Source organism: Crinia signifera, chromosome 12, assembly GCF_055691185.1.
Source record: "Crinia signifera chromosome 12, ASM5569118v1, whole genome shotgun sequence".
NCBI classification, from domain to species: domain Eukaryota; kingdom Metazoa; phylum Chordata; class Amphibia; order Anura; family Myobatrachidae; genus Crinia; species Crinia signifera.
The window spans coordinates 39,670,930-39,694,293 of NC_139228.1; the positions used below are offsets into that span (position 1 = coordinate 39,670,930).

At 46.0% G+C, this 23,364-nt stretch overlaps 1 protein-coding gene across 2 annotated transcripts in view; it reads right to left on the bottom strand.

The window, feature by feature from the left end:
- Positions 1-23,364, bottom strand: part of RGS6 (regulator of G protein signaling 6) — a 353,716-nt gene that overhangs the window by 110,328 nt on the left and 220,024 nt on the right. For both annotated transcript variants that reach the window (XM_083166992.1, XM_083166993.1), the window contains exon 4: positions 1,824-1,874. In XM_083166992.1, the coding sequence (XP_083023118.1) occupies positions 1,824-1,874 (51 nt within the window). The remainder of the gene's footprint in view (positions 1-1,823; positions 1,875-23,364) is intronic.

Here is a 23,364-nt window from a genome sequence, read left to right on the forward strand (position 1 = left end):
CTTTCCAGAACCTGTGGAATCAGGATATCCCAATATTAACCATTTGAGGATTTTCATCTGTGGGGCTGGTCAAATATGAATTCACATGGACAGGATAAATAACACCCTTAATATATGAATGATTGGGTGGTGGGGGGTATTCAATCCTGGCAGAATTTTTTTGCCAGGTGAAAAAAAATCAGCACTTTTCGACTGTTTCTAGGGCAAATTCGGATCATGCTATTTAATCCCAGAGTTGATTTTATGCCTTGATGAAAAATCCAGCATCGTTGAAACTCACCCCGGCAAAATTGCAGCGTACTCACGTGGTTCTGGAAAATTCACAGACATTTTTGCCCATGCTGATTCGCCAAAAATAAAGTGAAATGATGTTGGCAAAAATGTACCCAAAAATGGGCGAAAATGCACGTGATTAAATACTGATAGGCAATATTTAGTATTACAGATACCCAGGACTGACAGAACTCTTCAAGAAACAGAAACGCCGTTGCACACTTTAAGCACCAAAAATACTGATATTCTAAATAAAGTTATACATTTGTACAAATAACATGACATCTAAGTGAGGACCTTTGGCCAAAAATGTGATATTATCCACCGCGACTGACTGGGTGGTTTCATTATAACACCTGTATGGTCCTACCAACTGCCGTCCAGTTTTCACCATGCTGGTTTGTGAATAGGCCTCCCCGCTTCTAGCATTGTATAGAGGCTAGTCAATTATTGTGCCATTGCTCCAGCCGCTGCAGTTTATGTGGCCATCTGAGCTACTCTCCAGGATCCCATTAGATTATCTTGTGGAGCTTTACTAAATGCAATTAATAACATTCAGTCTTTGATATCCAAGAAGGTTCTTTTTGCGGTGTCTACACTAGCGGTGGGCATGTTTCCAAAAATACTACACAGATGATGCTGCAGTCACCAAAAAAATGGTGGGGACTGACTGCAGGAACACCAAGGATCTGTTCAGAGTTCGCTTTTGGTGTCACTGCAATAGTAAAAACCATATGCGGAAAGCACAACAGGAGATGGCTCCTTGGTTCTCTCCCATCCCTCTTCTTAATTAAGTTGTAATGCACACCGTAAACTCTTATCAGGTGCGGTGTCTTGGCTGGGCTTCCATGAGAAATCACTGTGAATAGTGATAGTAAGAAGTGATATTTAATGGGGTGAAATCGGATTTATTATAGTTACTGTATGCCCCTAAGAAGTCCAGAAAGTGTGTATGTGCTCTAATTGCAGCTCATTTACTCAGGGCCGCCGAGAGGTATCCCGGGCCCTGGTAAAATTTTGGGGGTGTGCCTTAATCAAGGGAAGCGTGACCACCTCCCGCTATTAGGCCACGCCCAAAAAGTTTAGGGGGTGAAAAAAACACTCCAAAGTCAAGTGGGGAGTTTTATTGTCCCCCCACCCTCTGCATCACACCTACAGCATGTGCTGTGCTGACAGCAGGCTCAGCATGAGCTCTCACACTGTCAGTGCAGTGGTCTGCTGCTGCTGCCGCCCGGGAGCGATGGAGGTCAGAGGGAGGGGGGTTGGACCAGGGCCCCCACCGGGCCCCTCCAGCAAGCACGGGCTTGGATAATTAGTAACTCCCCCCCCCTCTCGGCGGCCCTGCATGTAATATGTAATGTGATTGATATATGTGCAATAAGTACAGTATATTAACCCTGTAATGACAGTATTACCTGGGGAAAGATTCAGATAGCAATTGAAAGCTGATTGCAAGATACAGGACCATGGCAATGAATGGTATATTTCTGTGGTGATTATGACATCATACAATATTATAAAACAAACTGTATTGTAATAAATGTATTTACCTGGGTCTTCAATGATGAGGTTCTTGATCAGCCACTGGACAATGTCAGCTCCTGAAAAAATAAATAGAGTGGAACAGATTGAGTGCAAAGGTCAAGTAAATTACCCAATGTACTAACAAATGGCTATGGTTTTTAGATCCACAGTGTCTAGGTCAACAGTCAAAAAGGTCAACAACTATTGGCCGACAGTCAAACAGACAACATGGTCAAAAATGTAGACATTTAAAAGGTCAACAAAGGTCGACAAGAGTTTTTCATGTTCTTTTTTACATAACCATATGGTGTACCGCGTCCCCTCCCATGGCTCATGCCCTCACCATGATGCAGGCATGGTGCCTCGCTGTGCTTGGTACACTATTATAATTAACTATATGCCCAGGTGGATGGTATGAACAAGTACAAACTCATGTCAACCTTTTGACTGTCCACCTTTTGAACATGTCGACCTTTTGACTTCAACCTAGATGCTATAGATCTACTAACTGGACACCCCAGCAAACACATATGACTGTAACTAGCATTATAGGCTGAGTATCCTTTATCCGATATGCTCGGGACCAGAAGAATTGTGTATAAAAGATTATTGCATATTTGGGAATATTTATATATTTCAATGAGGTCTCTTGAGGACAGGAGCCAGGTGTGAACTGACAATGCTGTTATGTTGTATAAGCACAAACACATGTTATACACAGGAATATATTTTATTTGTGCAGGAAACAAGGTTACAAAACATGAAACAAAGTTTGTGTCCTATCTCAGGTACTGAATATGAATGCTAAACAATCATTTCCTTGCACATATTTAGTGCCAGTCAGGGCCGGCTCTACCATTAGGCAGCTTTAGGCAGCTGCCTAGGGTGCCAGACTCTGGGGGGGCGCCACCAAGCCTATCAAATTAAAATAAAATTAAGGATGTCTATGAGGATCCTTGTACTTAATGCAGGTGGCATTAAATACCTCCATACTTTCCCTTGAGGCATACTTACCTACTTTGCTGCCCCCTCCTCCTTGTACTCTGTTGTGGGTGGCAAAGGGGGCCTCAAGGGAAAGCGAGGACTTGCCTACCTTCCCAAGGTGAGGCTGGGAGGACCACCCAATTTTTTGGGAGCCTCCCTGAAGTTTGTCAAGTATGCCTTAAGGGGTTGGAAAGTGGGTATTGGTGGCAATATGGGGGAGAGGGGGGTGCAGTAAGTTGATGTTTTGCCTAGGGTGCTGTGCAGCCTTACACCGGCCCTGGTGCCAGTGACAAATCATGCTCCCAGCAGTGCCTGTTACATACCATATCCCTAGTAGTGCCGGTTAGATATTATGTCCCCAGTGGTGCCAGTTACAGATGTCCTCAGTGGTGCCAGTTACATACCCAGTAGTGCCAGTTACATATCATGTCTCCAGTAATGCCCGATACAGATGTCCCCAGTAGTGCCAGTTACAGATCATGTCCCCAGTAGTGCCAGTTACAGATCATGTCCCCAGTAGTGCCAGTTACATATCATGTCCCCAGTAGTGCCAGTTACATATCATGTCCCCAGTAGTGCCAGTTACATAGCAGGTCCCCAGTAGTGCCAGTTACATAGCATGTCCCCAGTAGTGCCAGTTACAGATCATGTCCCCAGTAATGCCCGATACAGATGTCCCCAGTAGTGCCAGTTGCATAGCATGTCCCCAGTAGTGCCAGTCACATAGCATGTCCCCAGTAGTGCCAGTTACATAGCATGTCCCCAGTAGTGCCAGTTACAGATCATGTCCCCAGTAGTGCCAGTTACAGATCATGTCCCCAGTAGTGCCAGTTACAGATCATGTCTCCAGTAATACCCGATACAGATGTCCCCAGTAGTGCCAGTTACATATCATGTCCTCAGTAGTGCCAGTTACAGATCATGTCCCCAGTAGTGCCAGTTACAGATCATGTCCCCAGTAGTGCCAGTTACAGATCATGTCCCCAGTAGTGCCAGTTACAGATCATGTTCTCAGTAGTGCCAGTTACAGATCATGTCCCCAGTAGTGCCAGTTACAGATCATGTCCCCAGTAGTGCCAGTTACATATCATGTCCCCAGTAGTGCCAGTTACCGATCATGAAGCCTAGCTACAGAGCACAAATGTACTGCAACCATTGCTAGGAGTATCTCATTGCTACTACACAGGTCTAGGCTATATCATTGAAGCTCACCATGCAATATGTATTTGGCAATTCATTTAATACATGTTAATATCCATGGAAATAAACAATACAACTAATCTTTATTTATATGAACACAGGGCCTGATTCATGATTCAACTGGGAAGAGTCATGCTGCACTGCAGGTGTGGCAGATGTAACATGCAGATAGATTACATTTGGGTGTGGTGTGATCAAAAGGATATCTCAATTGCAGTGTAAAAATAAAGTATCCATAATTAGGTATATGTTTTTGTAATGTACTGTAGCAAAGATAACGCCTCAAAAAGGTAACAGTAACATTATACATTATTTGGGACATATTGATAAATAGGCCACATACTCTGAAATCTAAAAAATATCAACACAAAAGAACACAGAAATTCCATTTCAGCAGCCATCCAATTTATATAACTAGGAAACAAGTGTAATAATGAAACTAACGCTAATTTATGGCAACTTCAACATATTCTCTTAAAAGCTCTAATACGAGATAAACCACAAATGTCTGCAGTGTTTACAAAACTTGCTGTTTCCATCCCTCAACAGCAGGTGGCTGCATTTTCACTGTTAGCAAACCCCCCATACACTTTTTGCTAGGACATTACAGAATGCACTGTACTAGGTGGAGTTTGTTGATAAATTTCCCTGAAGTAGTGACTAGCCCCACCAGTGCCGTAAGGGTCCCAGGTTCCTGGAGGCAAGATAAATATCGGTGCCCCCAAATAGCTCAATCATACCCCTTTCACACCAGAAATGCAGAGACAACCCAGGGAATTACATTCCTGGGACAAGCAGGGACATTCCCGGGTTGGGACCCTTTCACACCAGAAGAGTCCCTGCATTTTCTGGTGTGTGAAGGGGCGGGAAGGAGGCCGGCAGGAGGTGGGGAGGAGGTGTGCAGTTGGCGGGATGGCTTTGGGCAGTCAGCGGCATGGCGGCGGAGGTGGGCAGGAGGTTGCTCACCCCGGTTGCTTGTCCTCTGTGCAGGCCGGGGATCCACACAGGCGGCGGTGCAAATGACGGGACAGGCGGCGGATGAAGATGACGCGGCTCTCCGGCGGCAGTGAGGGAGTCAGAGAGCTGCGTCATCTTCATCCGCTGCCTGTCCCGTCATTTGCACCCGCCGCCTGTGTGGATCCCCGGCCTGCACAGAGGACAGGACACCGAGGACCACCAACCCTACCCCATTCACACCAGCCAGGTCCCCGGGTTGAACCTGGGAACAACCCTGCTACCAACCCTCTTACCTAGGGTTGGATTGCCGGCAAATTAGCCCGGTAATTTGTCCCGGGAACCTTTCACACCAGCGCTAGTACCGGGTTGTTCCCGGACTCAACCCGGGAATTTAGGCTGGTGTGAAAGGGGTATTAGTAAGGTGTCGGTCTCCAGGTCATGGGTTCTAATACAGGGTGTTACTATTGCAATGCAATCCTAGGCCGTAAATGCCACCCAGATCTCATTACATATGCGATCCAATGATAAATTAGCCCCTTAGAGTTACAGAAGCTGCAAAGTGAAGGAATGAACATTTACTTTAGGATGATGCAATGTTATACTGTAGGAAATTTTTTTTTTATAGTACTTTGCATCCAGTTTCACTGGAGATCTTGAGCTATCACTGGGCCATGTTATAATATATTATTTTTGGAGTAACTGGAGCTAAATGCAATCACTTAGTGAATCTTCTTTTCCCCTAGTCAGTTACTGGGCTTATATGCGGCACAGTCAGCCATGATGCACAGTGGAACTGAAAGCAAGCGAGTCTTATCACTGGTCGGGAATGATGCTGGTAATAGCAGTGCTATCAGGGGCTGTAACTAGGGTCTTGCGACTAGTGCAATGCCCACAGCATAGATGCCTTGTGGATGGAAGACCATGCCTCCACTATCTGTAAATGCCAGGATTTGTAATTGTCCCCCACTGCAATGTATATTAGTATTGGTCTGCCCGGCTCCCTTCTCTGCCAGGTGCCCAACTACTAATATACAGTACATTGCAGCAGGGAGTTGCCAGTGATTAACCTCCTGCACCCCTGCAGTCCTATACTACCAGGAGACATGCCAGTTCCAGGGCTCTGATACAGACACCAGCAGTGTGCTCCTGGGCTGTGACCTGAGTGGCCTCTCTGCCACAGCCTGAGCTTGTCAGTGAGTGGCAAGAGCTCCAAGCAGTGGGCTGATGTCCCATGAGGTGTCTCCTGCAGAAGCCACCGCACAAGTAGAACTTCTGCTGTGAGGAGAGCAGCAGCACTTGGCAGGGGCTCTTGCCCCGAGGAGAGAAGTACCTGAGTCCTGATGCTGTGGAACCACCAGTCACATCATGCAGTACTACTGTGTGGGTAAAGTATAAAGGGCAATAGTACTGCGTGGAGTAAACTGTAAATGGCATTACTACTGTGTGGGTAAAGTATAAAGGGCAATAGTACTGCGTGGAGTAAACTGTAAATGGCATTACTACTGTGTGGTGTAAAGTATAAAGGGCAATAGTACTGTGTGGAGTAAACTGTAAAAGGTACTACTAATGTGTGGTGTAAAGTATAATGTAGTGTTCATTCTAGCACCCGCTATCTTTGAAAACTCATGCAGTTCATCTTCCCTGCCTGGGGTGTCGCTGTCTGCTGTGGTGTTTCTAGAACAGGTTTGGTTTGCATATCAGTGCTGATATACAGACCATACTGTGCTAGAAGCACTACAGCAGACAGCGACATCCCTGGCAGGGAAGAGGAACTTCATGGGTTTTCAAAGATAGCGGGTGCTAGAATGAACACTATAAAGGGCAATAGTACTGCGTGGAGTAAAATATAAGGGGCACTACTACTGTGTGGCGTAAAGTATAAAGGGCAATAGTACTGTATGTAGTAAATTGTAACGGACACTACTACTGTGTGGCATAAAGTACTGTATAAAGAGCAATAGTACTGTGTGTAGAAAAACGTAAGGGGCACTACTACTGTTTGGCATAATTCCAATTGGGAGAACTCTTGTGTGGTCATGCTCCTTCCCATTTTTCACTTTTTTTTTTAAAGACAGTGGTTAGTACATGGTAACAATAAAAGGTTACAGCAATGCTTTTACAGATGAAATAAATACAAACTTTCATACAAGATATGTCCTTATTTTACTGCCATTACTGTAATAAATTGGAGGCAAGAATTTGGATGGTAAACATGAATTTAAACCAAAAATCAGGGAATGGGGACGTTACCGCATAAAATGGTGCCACTACATAATGTATAAAAAAGCTATTTTTCTATAGGTATTTGTATGATATTCTCAACAAAATATTCTTCTACTGTATCTTGTATGAACATCCCATATTATAATGCGCGAGATCTCCTAACCCCTACTTCGCTCCACTCCAGTATTATTTGTTACTAAGAATATCTCTTTTATTTGGCTGCCAAGGACAGTACAATAAGGGTTCAATCAAATCAAGGCTCAGCAGGTTTCTTCCTCTTCAGCGATGAAGTATTGTGGGAGCCAGGAATCATGAGCAGCTACAGTTCTTTTCACAAAGGTAAAGTGCAGTCTGTTTCAGGTCAATAGATCCCATTTTATATCTTACATTACAAAGAGGGACAGCAGATGACTAGGGTTTGTATAGCATCACACTATATAGCTTTCTAGGACAAGTATACTGTATGTCACAGTGCATTGGTTTGCAATAGAAACAAAGTGCTATTACGCATATCTATGGATATTTTAACCTCACAACTGAAATTATGGCCCTTTTTCTGGTTCACTCACAAAGGCAAATTCCCTCTTAAATGAACAAAACCAAGTGCACTGCAGGGGGGCAGATGTAACATGTGCAGAAAGATTTAGATTTGGGTGGGTTATTTTGTTTATGTGCAGGGAAAATACTGACTGCTTTATTTTCTACACTACAATATAGATCTCACTTTGAAGTAAAACCCCATCCAAATCTAATTCTCTCTGCACAAGTTTTGTCCATTTGAGAAGGAATTTGCCTTACTTTTTACCTGGGCCTGGGTCTGCTGGAGGGACCCAGGTCCCATTCGCCAGGCAGTGGGAAGAGGGATGACAGGCTGCCACCGCAGCACAGCCTCTCTCCCCAGCTCAGCACACACTGCAGCAGCAGCCTGTCATCTCACTCCCTGAGCGGGTGTCCTGTCCCACCCGCCTGACATTCAGCCACCCTCACCCGGATCCCATGCTATAGCTGTTCCTATTTTGCTTTCTTATTAAGGTAAGGCAGGGAGCAATAACGCAAGGATGTATTAACCTCTCAACTGCCGGACTGAGGGAGAGAAAACTCCGCCTTTGGTGATCCCTGTTAGACCCACAACCCACTGTGAATGTGCGAGATCTCACATACATCACAAGCTCTCCCATGTGCAGCCAGACCTCAGACAGCCGCCGCATATATACCAGCAGTTTATAATACCAACATTTAAAAGAAAAATAATAATAAGCTGCAAAAATTCATTTACCATATTTTCATAAATCTGAATGACTTCTTTGCCATACGATAGTATGGTGACAGCAAGATTGTTAGTTGTTTGGAGATAAGTTATTTTGCTCTGTTATTTGCTTTCCTGCATAACGAGTGTGACAGGGTTAATAGGATTACCCTGTTTAAGCACATTACAGCAGTTAAACATGGATCCAGTCCAGGTTTTGGTTTGAGCTCAGGAATCAACTGCAGCTAAGTGGATTAGTAGCACCTGTGAGCTGCCTTTAAGAACAGTTTCTGGGGAGAGGTCAAATACTCCTGATGTTAGACTAGCTAGCCAGGTGATAGGCTGGGGGTCTGGCATAATCGTCATTTGACTGTTAACCAGGATTGTTACTCTGACTGTAGAATGCAATGCTGTAACCTACAACTGCTGGATGCCCTAACTGCTGTTGGAGAAATAAAGGTGCTGTTTGAACTTTTACCCAGTCTATGTGATGCTTGTCACACAATTTAATTGTAAGTGTCATACAGCACTGGTTATAGCACATTTGGCTTTTACCACCTCTTTGTAGATCTCCCCCTTGGTAAAATACTTTTTATTCCTCTGTCTTAACATACATACACGAGCCACAGGCAGGCAAGATCTCTGTTAAGTATCCTGATGTCTACACTACAACAGCCGACTTGTACAATAAAGCATTACGTTTATTTGTAGCTTTAGGCTCTGGTGCATATACAGATGCGTCCTTCTTCATATAGCCTCCTTATGTAATGAGTCGCGGCACATAGCCGCAGAAGAGCCCATGCTACTTGACCGAGCATCTTTTTTCTCCAATCATGTATCTTATTTATTCAATATGATTAGAATGCACAAGCAGACCTCGCTGGTAAAAATATGTGGCATGTGTATAGTCTGTGTGTGACTACATCTATATCGGCATAGGAAATGCTGTTACAAGAACACGAAGTAACATAGCATTCCATATGCAGATTCAACTGCAGTCGCACACAGAATATACTGTACACCTCTTATATCATTTTAATTAGCAATGTCTGCTTGTGCGTCATACTGTATATATGCATAACAATGCAAGCCCAAAAAGATGCTTAGGGCCAAATGTATTAGGGTATGAGAATCAGAAAGTGAGAGATTTTGGGAGGGTTTCCCCTTTATTTTTTAAAGCGGCAATCATTTACATGGCAAAATCAACCTGGTTTTGCAGTGTAAATTGCCGCAGACCAAGAATGCACTTCATAGCAATAATATTCCCTGATGGAAGTGGCCTATTTCAGCAGGATACACCCTGCCACACTGCAAAAGTTTTAAAAAGCAAACGGAGAACCACAAATTCTCCTTCAATTCAATGCAACATATAATACCGTGCAAAGGGTTTTATTAATGAGAAGGCGAATACAGTATATGTAGATGCCCAACTACTTAAACTTTTAGAACAGAATCATTAAGGAATGATAGATCTTGTACATTTGTTTTAGGCAGGTTGGTTGTACTGCTCAGAACATACTTGCCTACTTTTAAAAACTAGTTTCAGGGAGATTATAGGTGGCAATAGAATTTTGCAGAACGCCCCATTGAGGGGGTGTTTCATGCTCCTCCCAAAGGGCGTATCTAGTTCCATATATGGAGAGATTGTGAACATGACACCTAGAAGTTTGGGTGTGCACTGCTACATCTGAGAGGAATCTTTTAAATGTAGATGATCCCCAAAGCAGTTAGTAAGAGCTACTATACTTGGTAAAGTGCTGGGAAATGGTACTGATGATTCAATGTAAATGTATCTATAGGTCCCCATACACGGTCCGTTCGCGGCGGATCCGTTTTGTACTTTGAGATGCGCGCTCCCGCGGCATCTCATCGTACAGTACAAAAAAGTATGTGCTGCACATACTTTTTGTACTTGCTTTTCATCGCATTGCATGCACAAGAATAAGAAGATAAGAGAATAAAAATAGAATACAATGCACAAGGCATGCGATGCAATGCGATGCGTGCTTTACAAGTACAAAACGGATCCGCTAAATGGACCGTATATGGGGACCTTATCTCTCATTCCTTTTTTCCCCAAAAATGTAACAGTGGGCTAGGTGAAATGATGGAGATTGCTGGACTAATGAGGGAGAGAGGGAGATTGCTGCTATTTCAGGGAGTCTCCTGCAGAATGCAGGAGGGTAGGCAACTATGACTCAGAGTCAGATAAATATTATTATTATTATTATTAGTATTATCATCCTTTATTTATATGGCACCACAAGGGATCCATTGCGCCCAATTACTGAGTACATAAATGAATAAACAAAACAGTGTCTTACAGGCAGGGCTGCCAAGAGAAATCCTAGGTCACGGTACAACAACTGAGGGTTATTTAGAAGAGGGACGTGGGTTAGTTGAGAGAGGGAAGAAGGGAGACACAGCTGGGAGAGTCAGTGAGATGGTAGGGAACACTGAACTGGTTGGGGAACCACTGGGCAGGAAAGAAGGGGACAGCAAGTATTGGGAGGAGGGAACACTTGACTGAATTAGGAGGGTGTGGATCACTGTGTAACTGGCAGACTGGGTTCTAGGTATGGGGGCAGTGATATGGGCACTGAGCTAGAGAAGGGGCAGTTGGAACAAAACCTTGCATTATTTACCCCGCTGCATGATATGCCACCGCAATGCAGGGATCAGTTCCCCGGCAGAGGGTCTTGGCCCACCACCCGCCACCACAACTGGAGGCAAGCAAGGTAGCCACCAGCAAGCCAGGATGCTGGGTAAGTACCTTTCACACCGGCCTGTATCCCGGTTGGTCCCCGGACCAACCCTGATAGCTAGCAGGGTTAAATCACAGCGCTGGTGTGAAAGGTCCGGGAACCTTTCACACCAGCGCTAGTCGCGGGTTGTTCCCAGGGCCAACCCAGGAATTCTGGCTGGTGTGAAAGGTTCCCGGACTAAATTCCTGGGAAAACTTGCTGGGAATTCAACCCTGCTAGCCTGCAGGGTTGTTCCGAGGACCAGCCTGGATACAGGCCGTGTGAAAAGTACTTACCCGGCATCCTGGCTTGCTGGTGGCTTCCTTGCTTGCTTCCAGCTGCGGTGGCGGGTGGTGGGCAGCGGGCTTGGATCCCGTTGCCCCCCCATCACACCAGAAAATGCAGGGACTAGGCTGGTGCGAAAGGAGCCAACCCGGGAATGTCCCTCCTTGATCCCTGGACTGTATTTCCCTGTATTTTCTGGTGTGAAAGGGGGCAGCGGGCTCCTGCGGTTATCTGCCATGCTGATACTTATTCCAGTGTCCTCTGGTGGTGCAGCTATGGTTATGTGCCCTGTACCAGTCCTCCTATTGTATTCACCTGTAAGCAGGGCCGCCGAGAAGGGGGGGGGGCGTGTAGCGTTTACCTGGGCCCGCGACTTTTTTTGGTACACTCATTAACTGATCAATGGTTATACTATGGACCTTATTTAGGTCCGTTTGCAAGGGCTTATGCGTTTGCACAGGGGCAATGTTTTTTGACTGCGCATGCGCTTTTTTGCACATGTGCATTCGCTGGGTGCGCCAAAGAAATGTTCGCAGGGTGCACACACCCATCATTGCGGGCGGAGGGTGGGGGGCTAGCCCATTAGCATATGAGAACACTCAGCTTTTCATGGGCGTTCCCATGAGAATGATGGGTGTTCTCATGCTAATGCGGCCGTGACGGACATGTGGGGGGCGGGCAGCCCACATCACCGGCCAACCGCCCACTTCCTCCTGAACATGCACACATATGTAAGGTTTCTCAGAGCAACCATACATATGTGTGCATCTTCCATATATTCCGATTGTCGGCGACCATTGAAAGATGTGGGAGGTTCCTAATGACATGCAAAACATCCATTCACATGCCGTGCGAACGTCCACGCCCTGCAAATGGTGGGCCAGCGTACCACCATTCGCAAGGCGGGATCTGGTTGACTCGCAAGGATGCAAATTCGCATCTGAGCGAATCATTCAGAATAACCCCCTACAGATGGAGCGGAACTTATCTATCCAGGGGATGGCGATGGCGACGTCAGCCGCCATCCCCTGCCCCGCGCCATCTGTATGCCGGAAGGGGACGCTCCACGCACCCCCCCCCCGCAGCCCCCTGAAGCGGGAGGCGGACAGGATTGCGTCCGCCTCGCCGCCCGGATACTGAGACGCGCGTGCGTGGGGGACGCACGCGCGTCTCAGTCAGATGGAGCGCCGTGTTGCTGGCGGATCGCCAGCAACATGCTGCTGGCGATTCGCCAGCAACAATAAGACCCGCTCCATCTGTATGTGTGCTTAAAGTTAGAATTAAAATTGGTACTTATTAGGTATGTATGAAGATTTTCAATAGGGGGGTCACAAAAAAGAGATACTAAAAGGAATGACAGTTCTGGTCTGCATACTGTATATACCTTTTTATGATTTGTGACATTTCTAGTTCTATGTCAGTATGGTATTGACAGATACAGACCTTAGTTACACGATTTTTAACAAATATAGTGATTCATAATCAGCACATGTTCTTCCTTTCAAATAATTTAAACAGTTTTCTATCCCACTCCATAATTGTGTCCTGGAGCTATAAAGGCCTTATTGAGAAACTGGGGATGAGGTAGTATCCTTATAGCGATGCAGAAGTGCCTCTATGAAAACACAAATGATTGCAAAATGTCACAAAATGTAGCTTTTCAGCAGATATTGATATAATCAGTGTGTCTGTGCGGTATAACTGCAGCAATTTCAGAAACCACAAATACAGTACCCAGCAAACTGCAACTACTGTATAACTACACCATAATACAATATATTTATATAAAGTGACTGGCAGCAGTATAAGGGGCCTCTACTTGGTGATTTCCAGAGACCTGCTCATGCGCACCAAGGCTCACCACAACTGCAGCTTAAGTAGCTATGGTAAGTGGTGACCAACCATCTGGGGGGCGGCAACTGACCTTTCTGTGGGAGTGGCCTGGACAATGCAAGCGTATCTGGAACACCAGGGGGAGGGCTGCGGTGGCTGCGTGACATGCCACACCTTGCTGCCGCAACCCGAAACATGGCTGGCCTGCTCCTGGCTTCACATCTAGGCTGCGCAGCCAGGGGGCAGCCGGTGACATGCAAGCGTTTCGCTGTGTAGTGAAGCGCTCGCACTTTAGCAATGTGAATGTAAAATTTGGTGGGCACATGGTGGGGCAGCACCCGGTGTGCTGGGCGGTCTTGTCCTGTGCTGAGCGGCCTGCTGTTACGGATTACAGTTTTGCGAAGATTCACAAAACGACAATTCAGTCTGAATCAGGCCACCAAAAATGGTCAACTTGCAAGTGCGGTACTTGTAAATCTTATATGAGTAACGGCATATAACAGAAAGCAGGTTGAGCTAATTGTGCATGAGGATTTCAAATAACCCCAGAAAGCATAAACTCATAACATATACAGTAACATGCTGTTGTACATACATGACATGTTTTATGAAGAATCATGTATCACTTAGACATTGCATGTGTGGTTCACAGAGTAAAGGCGATTCCAAAGCCCATACCTGTGCTCTGGGATCAGAGTCGCATATCGCCATGGCTGCCATGAATATTTATCAGATCCCGCAGCCATGACTTGGATTGCATACAATATATCGTATGAGAAAGGACTGCATATAATTGTATTCAGTCCAGCCGCTCCAGGAGCTAGCGGGTGAGTTGGTGGGGTATCGCATGGTATTAGCATTAGAGGATATGGGAGATAAGAGATGATGTTAATGTAAGGCAGGACGGCTTGTCTGAGTCTCCAGATTCTTATCATCATGGATGATGAGTGACCTTTCTGTTATCGTCGTTAGAGAAGTCTTAGGTCCTGATATCAAAGGACATTGCAGGGACCTAGTACCACAATCACCTATAATACCTCTTTCACACCAGAAAAAGCAGGAATTTACTGTACCTGGGAATACAGTCCAGCAATCATGCAGGGACATTCACAGGTTGGCCCCTTTCACACCAGCCTAATCCCTGCATGTTCTGGTGTGAGGGGGCAGAGATACTGCGGACAGTGGGAGGCGGGATGAGTGGGATGATGCCTGCCTGGGATTAACGGGGTGCTCGGAGATAGTGCGGACAGTGGTGGCAGAATTTGAAAATTCCAAAGATAGGCCAGCCGCTGATTGGCTGAGAGTGCTCTCTCTTGGCCAAGGCCTATCTTTTGAATTGTCAAATTCTGCCGCCACTGTCCGCAGTGTCCGCTCCACGCTTCCCAGAAATTGCAGGCTGCCCGCCCCGCCATTGTGTGGGATCCTTGACTTGCGGGACACAGGAGCTCTACAACCACACTCCTCCAGCTAACCAGAGCACGGCCGCGCCCCGGCCATTCTAGGCACGGCGTGCTACAGCCAATCGCCATGCCGCTGACCCAGTTCCCCTGAATGATCGGCGGATGCTTCAACAGCAAGCTGGGAAGCCAGGTAAGTTCTTTTCATACCGGCCAGTAACCTGTGAAGGTCCTGAGAACAACCCTGCTAGCTAGAATCCCATCACATCGGTATCGGGACTTTGGCCTGGAGCCTTTTTACCAGGGCTAGTCCCGGGTTGTTCCCGGGCCAACCCGGGATTTTTGCCTGGGGTGAAAGGGGTATAAGAGAAGGTCAGTGAGAGTGCACATCTACCTGCATTGCCTGGGATACTAGATAACAGGAAGCGTGTAGAAGATTTGTGCTGTAAGCTCAGGTCTATTAGTGCCCCGTGTGCACATGAACCTTACGGACACCGCAAAAATTGTTCAGGGGTAGTTTGAGAAATGTAAGAAAGAATGGTGTTCACTTGGCATCCACATTCCCAAGATCCCAATCTGATAAAGCATCTATGGGAGGGGTGTCCAAACTTTTTGCGACAAGGGCCAGATTTAGTGAAGTGTAAATGTGTGGGGGCCGACCATTCAGCCTGACATTCTTTGAATCATTAATCATATCAGAATGGTCCCCCACTCTGCCACCATTCACTCTATGTCCCCCAGTCTGCCCCTTCACTGTATTTCCCCCAGCCTGCCCACATTCACTGTATGTCCCCAGCTTGCCCCTCCTTCACTTTATGTCCCCCATTCACTGTATGTTCCACACTCTGCACCCATTCACTCTGTCCCCCAGCCTGCCCTCCTTCTCTTAATGTCCATCAGTGCCTCCATTCATTGTATGTCCCCAAGCCTGACTCCCATTCACTGTATGACCCCCATTGACTATGAACCCCACTCTGCCCCATTCACTGTATGTCCCCTAGCCTGCCCCTGTCTCCCCCTTCTCTGAATGGACATCACTGCCTCCATTCACTCTATGTCCCCCAGACTTACCCTCCTTCACTGTATGTCCCCCCACTCTGCCCCCTCCCTTCTCTTTATGTTTCCCAGTGCCTTGTGTGAGCCAGAGGAAGGAGAGGCAAAGCAGGCACTGCAAGGACAGGAGATGCTTGGGCTCCCGCTGCTGCCCTCCTCCGCTCTGCATGTTACGGGAGCAAGCTTCCCCCTCCCCAAACACTGCTGTCACTGATTGTGGAGTATGGTGATATACGATTGCAGCAGCAGGGGTAGGACGCCAAACACATCTGACTGTGGTGGCCAGCACCTCCTCACTGCAGCAGACAGCAAAGTAAAGGCACGCTCGCCAGGGCCCCACCTTTAGTGTCCTGTGCAGTGCTTCCCACATCTGCTGGGCCACTTGAAATGACAGCACGGGCCGCAATTGCCCCCGGGCCTGACTTTGGACATGCCTGATCTATGGGATATGCTGGAAAAACAAGTCTGGGCCAGGGTTGCCCCACTTAGCAACCTTCAGGGCTTAAAGCAGGGATGGGGAACCTCTGTCACTCCAGCTGTTGTTGAACTATGCATCCCAGCATGCCCTGCAACAGTTTTAGCATGTCAAATAAGCAAAACTACATGCTAGGATGGTTAGTTGGACAACATTGGATGGCCAAAGGTTCCCCATCCATGGCTTAAAGGATCTGCTGCTAACCATTTGGAGCCAGATTCCACAGGACTCTAGAGATTCTATGGAATCCATGCCTTGATGGCTCAGGGAATTGTAGACCCTGGGTTAAGCAATATACTGAGGCCTTATGCTCACTTTCAAAGGAATAAATGTAAAATAATTATAAATCTGCGGCCCGGTGCGGTCTAACCATATTTCAGAGAATGGCTTTCAGCACTTTCATTGGTGGACAGCGCCAGCCTGATAGGCAGGTACAGACTGCCGCCTGGCTGATCTGATTGGGGGCAATTCCCAACCCATAGATCCGGGGAAACATTCTCTACCTGCCTCCCAAGATTCTCCAGGGGCACGTGTCCCCTGGTCCAGTCTGCTCCTGCCCAAAGGCCCCAAGAATCGCCCTGGACATCTGGCAAGTGAGCCTATTCAATAAGATGGTCTTGGTCAGAGCAGTTTTGTACCCCATGTTCCCTCTCACCCCATAATGACACCAGCAACTTTGTGGGCACATATACTTGATATTTGTGACCTACTAGAAGCTTTGTGATCACCAGAAAATTTTACCCTGCACTATGGGAAATAGACATTTTCCATATACAAGTGTAAGAACACTATGGTGCCTATTAAAACCCAGTCGTTAGGGTCCAAATTCAGGCCCTTCCCCAATGTTCAGCCGCTGCTGCCGTGTTTGTAACCGGGACCCTCAGATCTACTTTGTCTGCAGTCCTCCTGGCTCCTGCTAATGAAAAATGACCCTCACAAAATGGCTGCCCCCTTACAGCAGACAATGTTTGAGGATGCTAGAGGAGGTGGCTGCTGTAAAGGGGGAGACATTTTGTGAGGGACATTTTTCATTAGCAGGAGCCAGGAGGAGTGCAGGGCGGGACCGCAGACAAGTAGATCTGTCCCGGTTACAGATGTGGCAGCGGCAAGCGGAGGGGTAAGGCAGCTGAAATTGTGTACTTATGCTACTGCTAAGAGTCCTTTTGATCTTCCTTCAGTTTCACAATTCATTATGCTTCTCTAGATCATACATTCAATTAACACAATTTGCTGTGAGGTACGAGGAAGTAAGTCCTACAGGCGGCGCTGTTGAACACTGTCAACTCAATAAAAATAGTACAAGAGATTACAGGTGCTTCCAGGGATTCAATACAAAATTAAATATTATGTTACAGGAAGCACTGTCAGCATTTACCACTGACTTATTGATTTTTTTGAAGACTTTTTTTTTTTTTTTAATCATTATCCCTGTAAGCACTATGAAACGGCCGATTGACGAGTTTTAAATGAATGATACATTTTCAAATCAATTAGAAGACATATACAGTTGTGTTATTAGTATGCACAGAGTGAAATCGCACCAACTCTGTCCCTTATATTGTGGAAGCTAGAGTGCATTTCAATATAGTATAGGCAGCTAGGGGTATATTTACTAAAATGTAGGGATATACTGTAAGGGCAGTTATATTAAGCCTGGGCTGTTTGGGGAAGGGGTGCGATGCTGCCATCATGTTCAAGTTTTCAGCAGATAAGGAGGGATATTTGGCTACTTATATGTTCTGCTTAGTGAGTTACTGGAAATGTGTATGAGGGAGAGAAATGTAGTTGCTGCAAAGCTTTACTTCCAGGTAGATGCTACACAACTAACCTGTGAAATCTGGAATGAACAGCTGCCGCTATTACACAAAACGTAGCAGGAACTTAGAGCATAACATAGAATAGACAGGGGTTCCGGGCAGCAGTGGTGCTGTCACTGCCTGGCTGTGCTGCATTGGTTGCATCGCATGCGATGTAGGCAGGCAAGTGGTTAGAACAAACTAAAGGAACAATCCAACTAACTGGTGGAATCTGGGTCACCTTAACACTAGAGATGTGCGGGCTCGGATTCCTCAGATCCGAGCCAGCACGGACGTCATCAATCCGGGCCCGGATACGAGCAGCGCTCGGCGCTTCCCACCTTACTCGAATCCGGGCGCACGGGCAAAACGTCATCGCCCGGCGTCGGATTCTCGCGACATCACGGAACCCTTAAATTCCGCAACCTCGCGCCGCCATCTTCACTCCAATCTCGGAGAAGGGTAGGGAAGGGTGTGCTGCTGCTGAGTGTGGTCTCTGCTGGGGCCTGTGCTGCTGTGTACTGTGTCTCTGCTCAGTGATCAAGACATCACCATTGCAAGGATGACTGGTGCTGTGTTCTGTCTCTCCTTTGTGCTGGGGCCTGCCTCTGCTGAGTCTGCTCCTGTATAGTCAGTCACAGTGTGATAGTCCACTGGTGCTGCTAGTGCCACTGCCTGCCCTGCACTGCCTAGTGTCTGCTGCAGTCTGCTCTCTGCTGTTGCCACTGGCTAGTGCCTACCAGTACCTATTGCAGTATATAATTCCAGTGTGCTGTTGCCCCTGGCTATCAGTACCTATCACAGTATATAATTCAAGTTTGCTGTTGCCACTGGCAGTGACTACCAGTATTTTATTTATTGCAGTATATAATTCTAGTCTGCTGTTGCCACTGGCTACCAGTATTTATCGCAGTATATAATTCCAGTCTGCTGTTGCCGCTGGCTACCAGTATTATTTATCACAGTATATAAATCCAGTCTGCTGTTTCCACTGGCTACCAGTATTTATCGCAGTATATAATTCCAGTCTGTTGCCACTGGCTACCAGTATTTATTGCAGTATATAATTCCAATCTGCTGTTTCCACTGGCTACCAGTACTATCAGTCCAGGGGTGCCCACATGTGTGCTGTATCCATCCAGGGGTGCCCACATGTGTGCTGTATTTGTCCAGGGGTGCCCCCATGTGTCCTGTATCAGTCCTGGGGTGCCCGCATGTGTGCCGTATAATTCCAGGGGTGCCCCATGTGTCCCATATCAGACCAGGGGAGCTGCCCTTTTTTTTAATGAAAATAAAATTAAGGTGTTTTTTTTTTTTTACTGCAAGGGCTGTTAAATGCGCTGTAGTCCAGGGGTGAGCCAAGAGTTCTGTATAATTCATGGGGTGTTGCTAAGTAAGGTGTCCTGCTCTTTTTTATAATTAAAAGAATACACATTTTTATTTTTACTGCAGGAATTTGTCTGTCGTATAATTCCATGCCTGCCGCCATGTGTGCCGTAACAGTCCAGGGGTGCCGCCATCTGTGCCGTATAATTCCATGTGTGCTGTATCAGGTCAGGGGTGCCACCATCTGTGCCGTATAATTCCTGGGGTAAGCCAAGTCTGACGTATAATTCATGGGGTGCTGCCAAGTGTGCTGCATTAGTCCAGGGGTGATGCTAAGCATGCCATATCAGTCCAGGGGTGATGCTAAATGTGCCGTATCAGTCCAGGGGTGATGCTACCTGTGCCATATCAGTCCAGGGGTAATTCTAGGTGTGCAGTATCAGCCTAGAGGGTATGCTAAGTGTGCCATATCAGTCTAGTGTTTGTGCCGCACACTTGTGTGGCTTATCATAGTTATCCAGCTACCTCGGTGCAACCTTTTGCCCTAAAAACAATATTGTAAGGAGTGAGCTGTTCAGAATAGACTGTAAATGAGTGGAAATGTATGTTATTGAGGTTAATATAGCGTAGGAGCAAAAAAAAAAAAAATTCTGATTTTAGCAGTTTTTATGCTTTTTTAACAAAAAAATCAGAACCCAAAACCCAAGAAATCCAAACACAAAACACTTAGGAGGTGTTTTGGCAAAACCCATTAGAACCCAAAACCTCAAGGTAATCAGAACCCAAAACCCAAAACCTGAAAAGTGGCTGGTACACATCTCTACTTAACACACAGGCACACTGGGCTGCTGCACAGGGCCCACAATTCTAGGGGCCTTCGAGCAGGGGTGGGTAGTGGTCACACAATCAGAGCGGCCAGGAAGCATTCTTTACTAGCCAATGAATGGCCAATAGCATGCTGATTGGTGGATGGTTGGAGCTATTCACAAGAGTGCTGACAGCCATTCGCTGCATGGAAGCATTTAGAGAGACAGCGTGGGGCTGCAAGAGGGGCATTTGTTTTACTGATTCCAGTGAATGGGTGTGTAGAGACCCCAGTGTATTGCTCTTCCCATTGCCTACCATGCTGTTCAGATGGCCCGAAGGAAACAATTTAAGAATGCTAGAGTAAACCCCGTACATACTAGGCGACGGGCTCTACTGTCGATATCATTGATGCTATCGGTGGTAAGCGCCCAGGTGTATGATATTGTGCGTCCACACTGAACGATATTGGTGAATGTGGCTTCATTAATGATGTGTGGGTGCTTTGTTAATGATATTGAGCATGCACACTAGACTTAGATCAGAAGGACCCTTCTGAGTGAGGTCCTTTAAAACATTGTTTAGTGCAGTGGTTCTCAAACTCGGCCCCACACAGTTCACGTTTTCCAGGTCACATGGCCGGTGCACAGGTGCACTCATTACTCACCGACACCTTTTAAAAGATCCACAGGTGGAGCCAATTATTTCACTTGTGATTCTGTGAGGAGACCTGCAAAACATGCACTGCGTGGGGTCCTGAGAACCTGTGGTTTAGTGTGTTTGGGGCATAAGAGTTCATGTGGTGATCTTGGGGAAAACAAAACAAAACAAGGATTAATAAATACATGTTTTATTTATTTTCTGAACTACTTGGCATAGGGCTTGTCAGTGGCGGATTCAGGGGAGTGCCCCCCCTGTCATTCATTTTGTAGATGAGGACCAGAGCTTTCCAACGAGCCCAGCCCCATGTCTCTAGCCCCCCGGGAACCGGAGATATCGCCTGGCAAAGCTGTAACATTTTTTCCCCATAGGATAATATGGGACCCGTCAATTCCGACCCCCACCCGGTTCCGAGGCTGCCAGTTCCCTCCCTGGCATCACAGGAGCTTGTGGTTGATGTCATTCAATTCCAAATCGCTGGGCCTTCAATATGGTACCAGGACGGTCCATATAGGTCAATCGGTTCCAGAGATATAGCGTGTAAATCAATTTTTTTTTTTTAAATGTAATTTCATGGCTGTTCATGTTCTTTGAGGGCAGATTACTCTGGAACCAAACTCACTGGACCAAAATCATTCAAAGCCCACTCAAAAGTTCTTCAATATGATACTTGTCTCATGTAAATGGGTCAGTTAGTTCCGAAGATATATAAATGAGATAACTGGTTAACGGGGGGGAGGGGTGGTTTTCTCTCCCCCTCACACCAGAAAATGCAGGGACTAGGCAGGTGTAAAAGGGGCCAACCTGGGAATGCATTTTCTGGTGTGAAATGGGTATTATTTCAAATAGCTGGGACCTGCAGTGCTCGAAATTCAGCCAGGCTCTGCCACTGTCAGTGGCTATCACTTCTGCCTGGCGGCGGCTGTCCCCCATTTACCACGAGCATGTATTCCCCATTGGCAATGAGCATGTAATCCCACATGGCAATGAGCATGGAACCTCTGGCAATGAGCATGGAACCCTTGGCAATGAGCATGTAGAAAAGCAGCACTTACTGTATGTAGCATAATTTTTAATAGGCATTTTGGTGTTTGGCATAATACATAATGGACATCATGCCGTGTAACTTAACGTGCAATGGACATTATGGTGTCAATGTTTATTGCGCGCCTTTGGTGGACAATGTCCCTGTTTATGAAGCGTATTGTGAATTTTGTCTTAATCTGTGTGGCATTATGTGAATTCTGGGTCAATCCGTGTGGCATTATGTGAATTTTGTCTCAATCCGCGTGGCATTATGTGAATTTTGGCTCAATACGCGTGGCATTATGTGAATTTTGGCTCAATCCATGTGGCATTATGTGAATTTTGGCTCAATCCATATGGCATGTTATGAATTTGGCTCAATCCGTGTGGCATTATGTGAATTTTGACACAATCCATGTGGCATTATGTGAATTTTGGCTCAATCCATTTGGCATTATGTGAATTTTGGCTCAATCCATTTGGCATTTTGTGAATTTTGGCTCAATCCATTTGGCATTATGTGAATTTTGGCTCAATCCATTTGGCATTTTGTGAATTTTGGCTCAATCTGTGTGTTATTATGTAAATTTTGGCTCAATCTGTGTGGCATTGTGTGAATTTTGACACAATCCATGTGGCATTGTTTGAATTTTGGCTCATTCCATTTGGCATCATGTGTAAGGGGCAAGTATAATGGGGTCTAGTATTTTGTAGCATAATGTGTAGAAGTTGTATATGGTGTTGTACACTCCACTCAAGGACATGCCCCCTGTTGAGTGGCCACACCCCCTTTTCCAGAGCGCGCCTTCGGCGCGCGCACAACTACATCCTTCACTTTTGTTGCCATGGTGGGCCTATTTTTAATCCCATTGCCACCCTCTCTCTGCCGCTCTCTTAGCATGTACACTGGCACCACTAACACTGGCCCTCCCTAACCTAAACCCTCTTTTATCATGGTGCCCCCCCTGTCATTTTATCCTGGATCCGCCCCTGGGGCTTGTATGAACAAAAAACAAATGCATTGAATAAAAATATCACAACATACCAGATACCAGATCAATCATAAACCAGTGTTTTATGAATTATATTTCTGAATGAGTTCAATGGCATTACAGTGCTGTGTAATTAGACACAATGGAAATCTTGCCATTTTGTTTCTGCATTTGTTCTTATGACATCTCCCTCCTAAGGACTGCGTAGTACTTTATTACAGTATGTTGACGTCTCTGCTCCTAATTAATGATATATGATGTAGAGTCAACACGCAGGTGCCACAAACATCATTAGTGATATTGGAATCTGTATGAATGATCAAACACCAAAAAGTCATTTATATGAAACTACACAGAGGGACATTAATGGAATAGTATAGTTACCATGGACAACTGAAAATATTACCATTTACAGCTCTTCACGAAATATTTGTGAACTGCAGACTGTAATGCAAATCAAGTTAATATAGAAATTGCTAAAAATAGCAACATGGCTATTAGTTGCTAAGGAATGATCTATAAATCACTTGGACTTTATGCCTACGCTATTTCCAGGACAGTTTGTC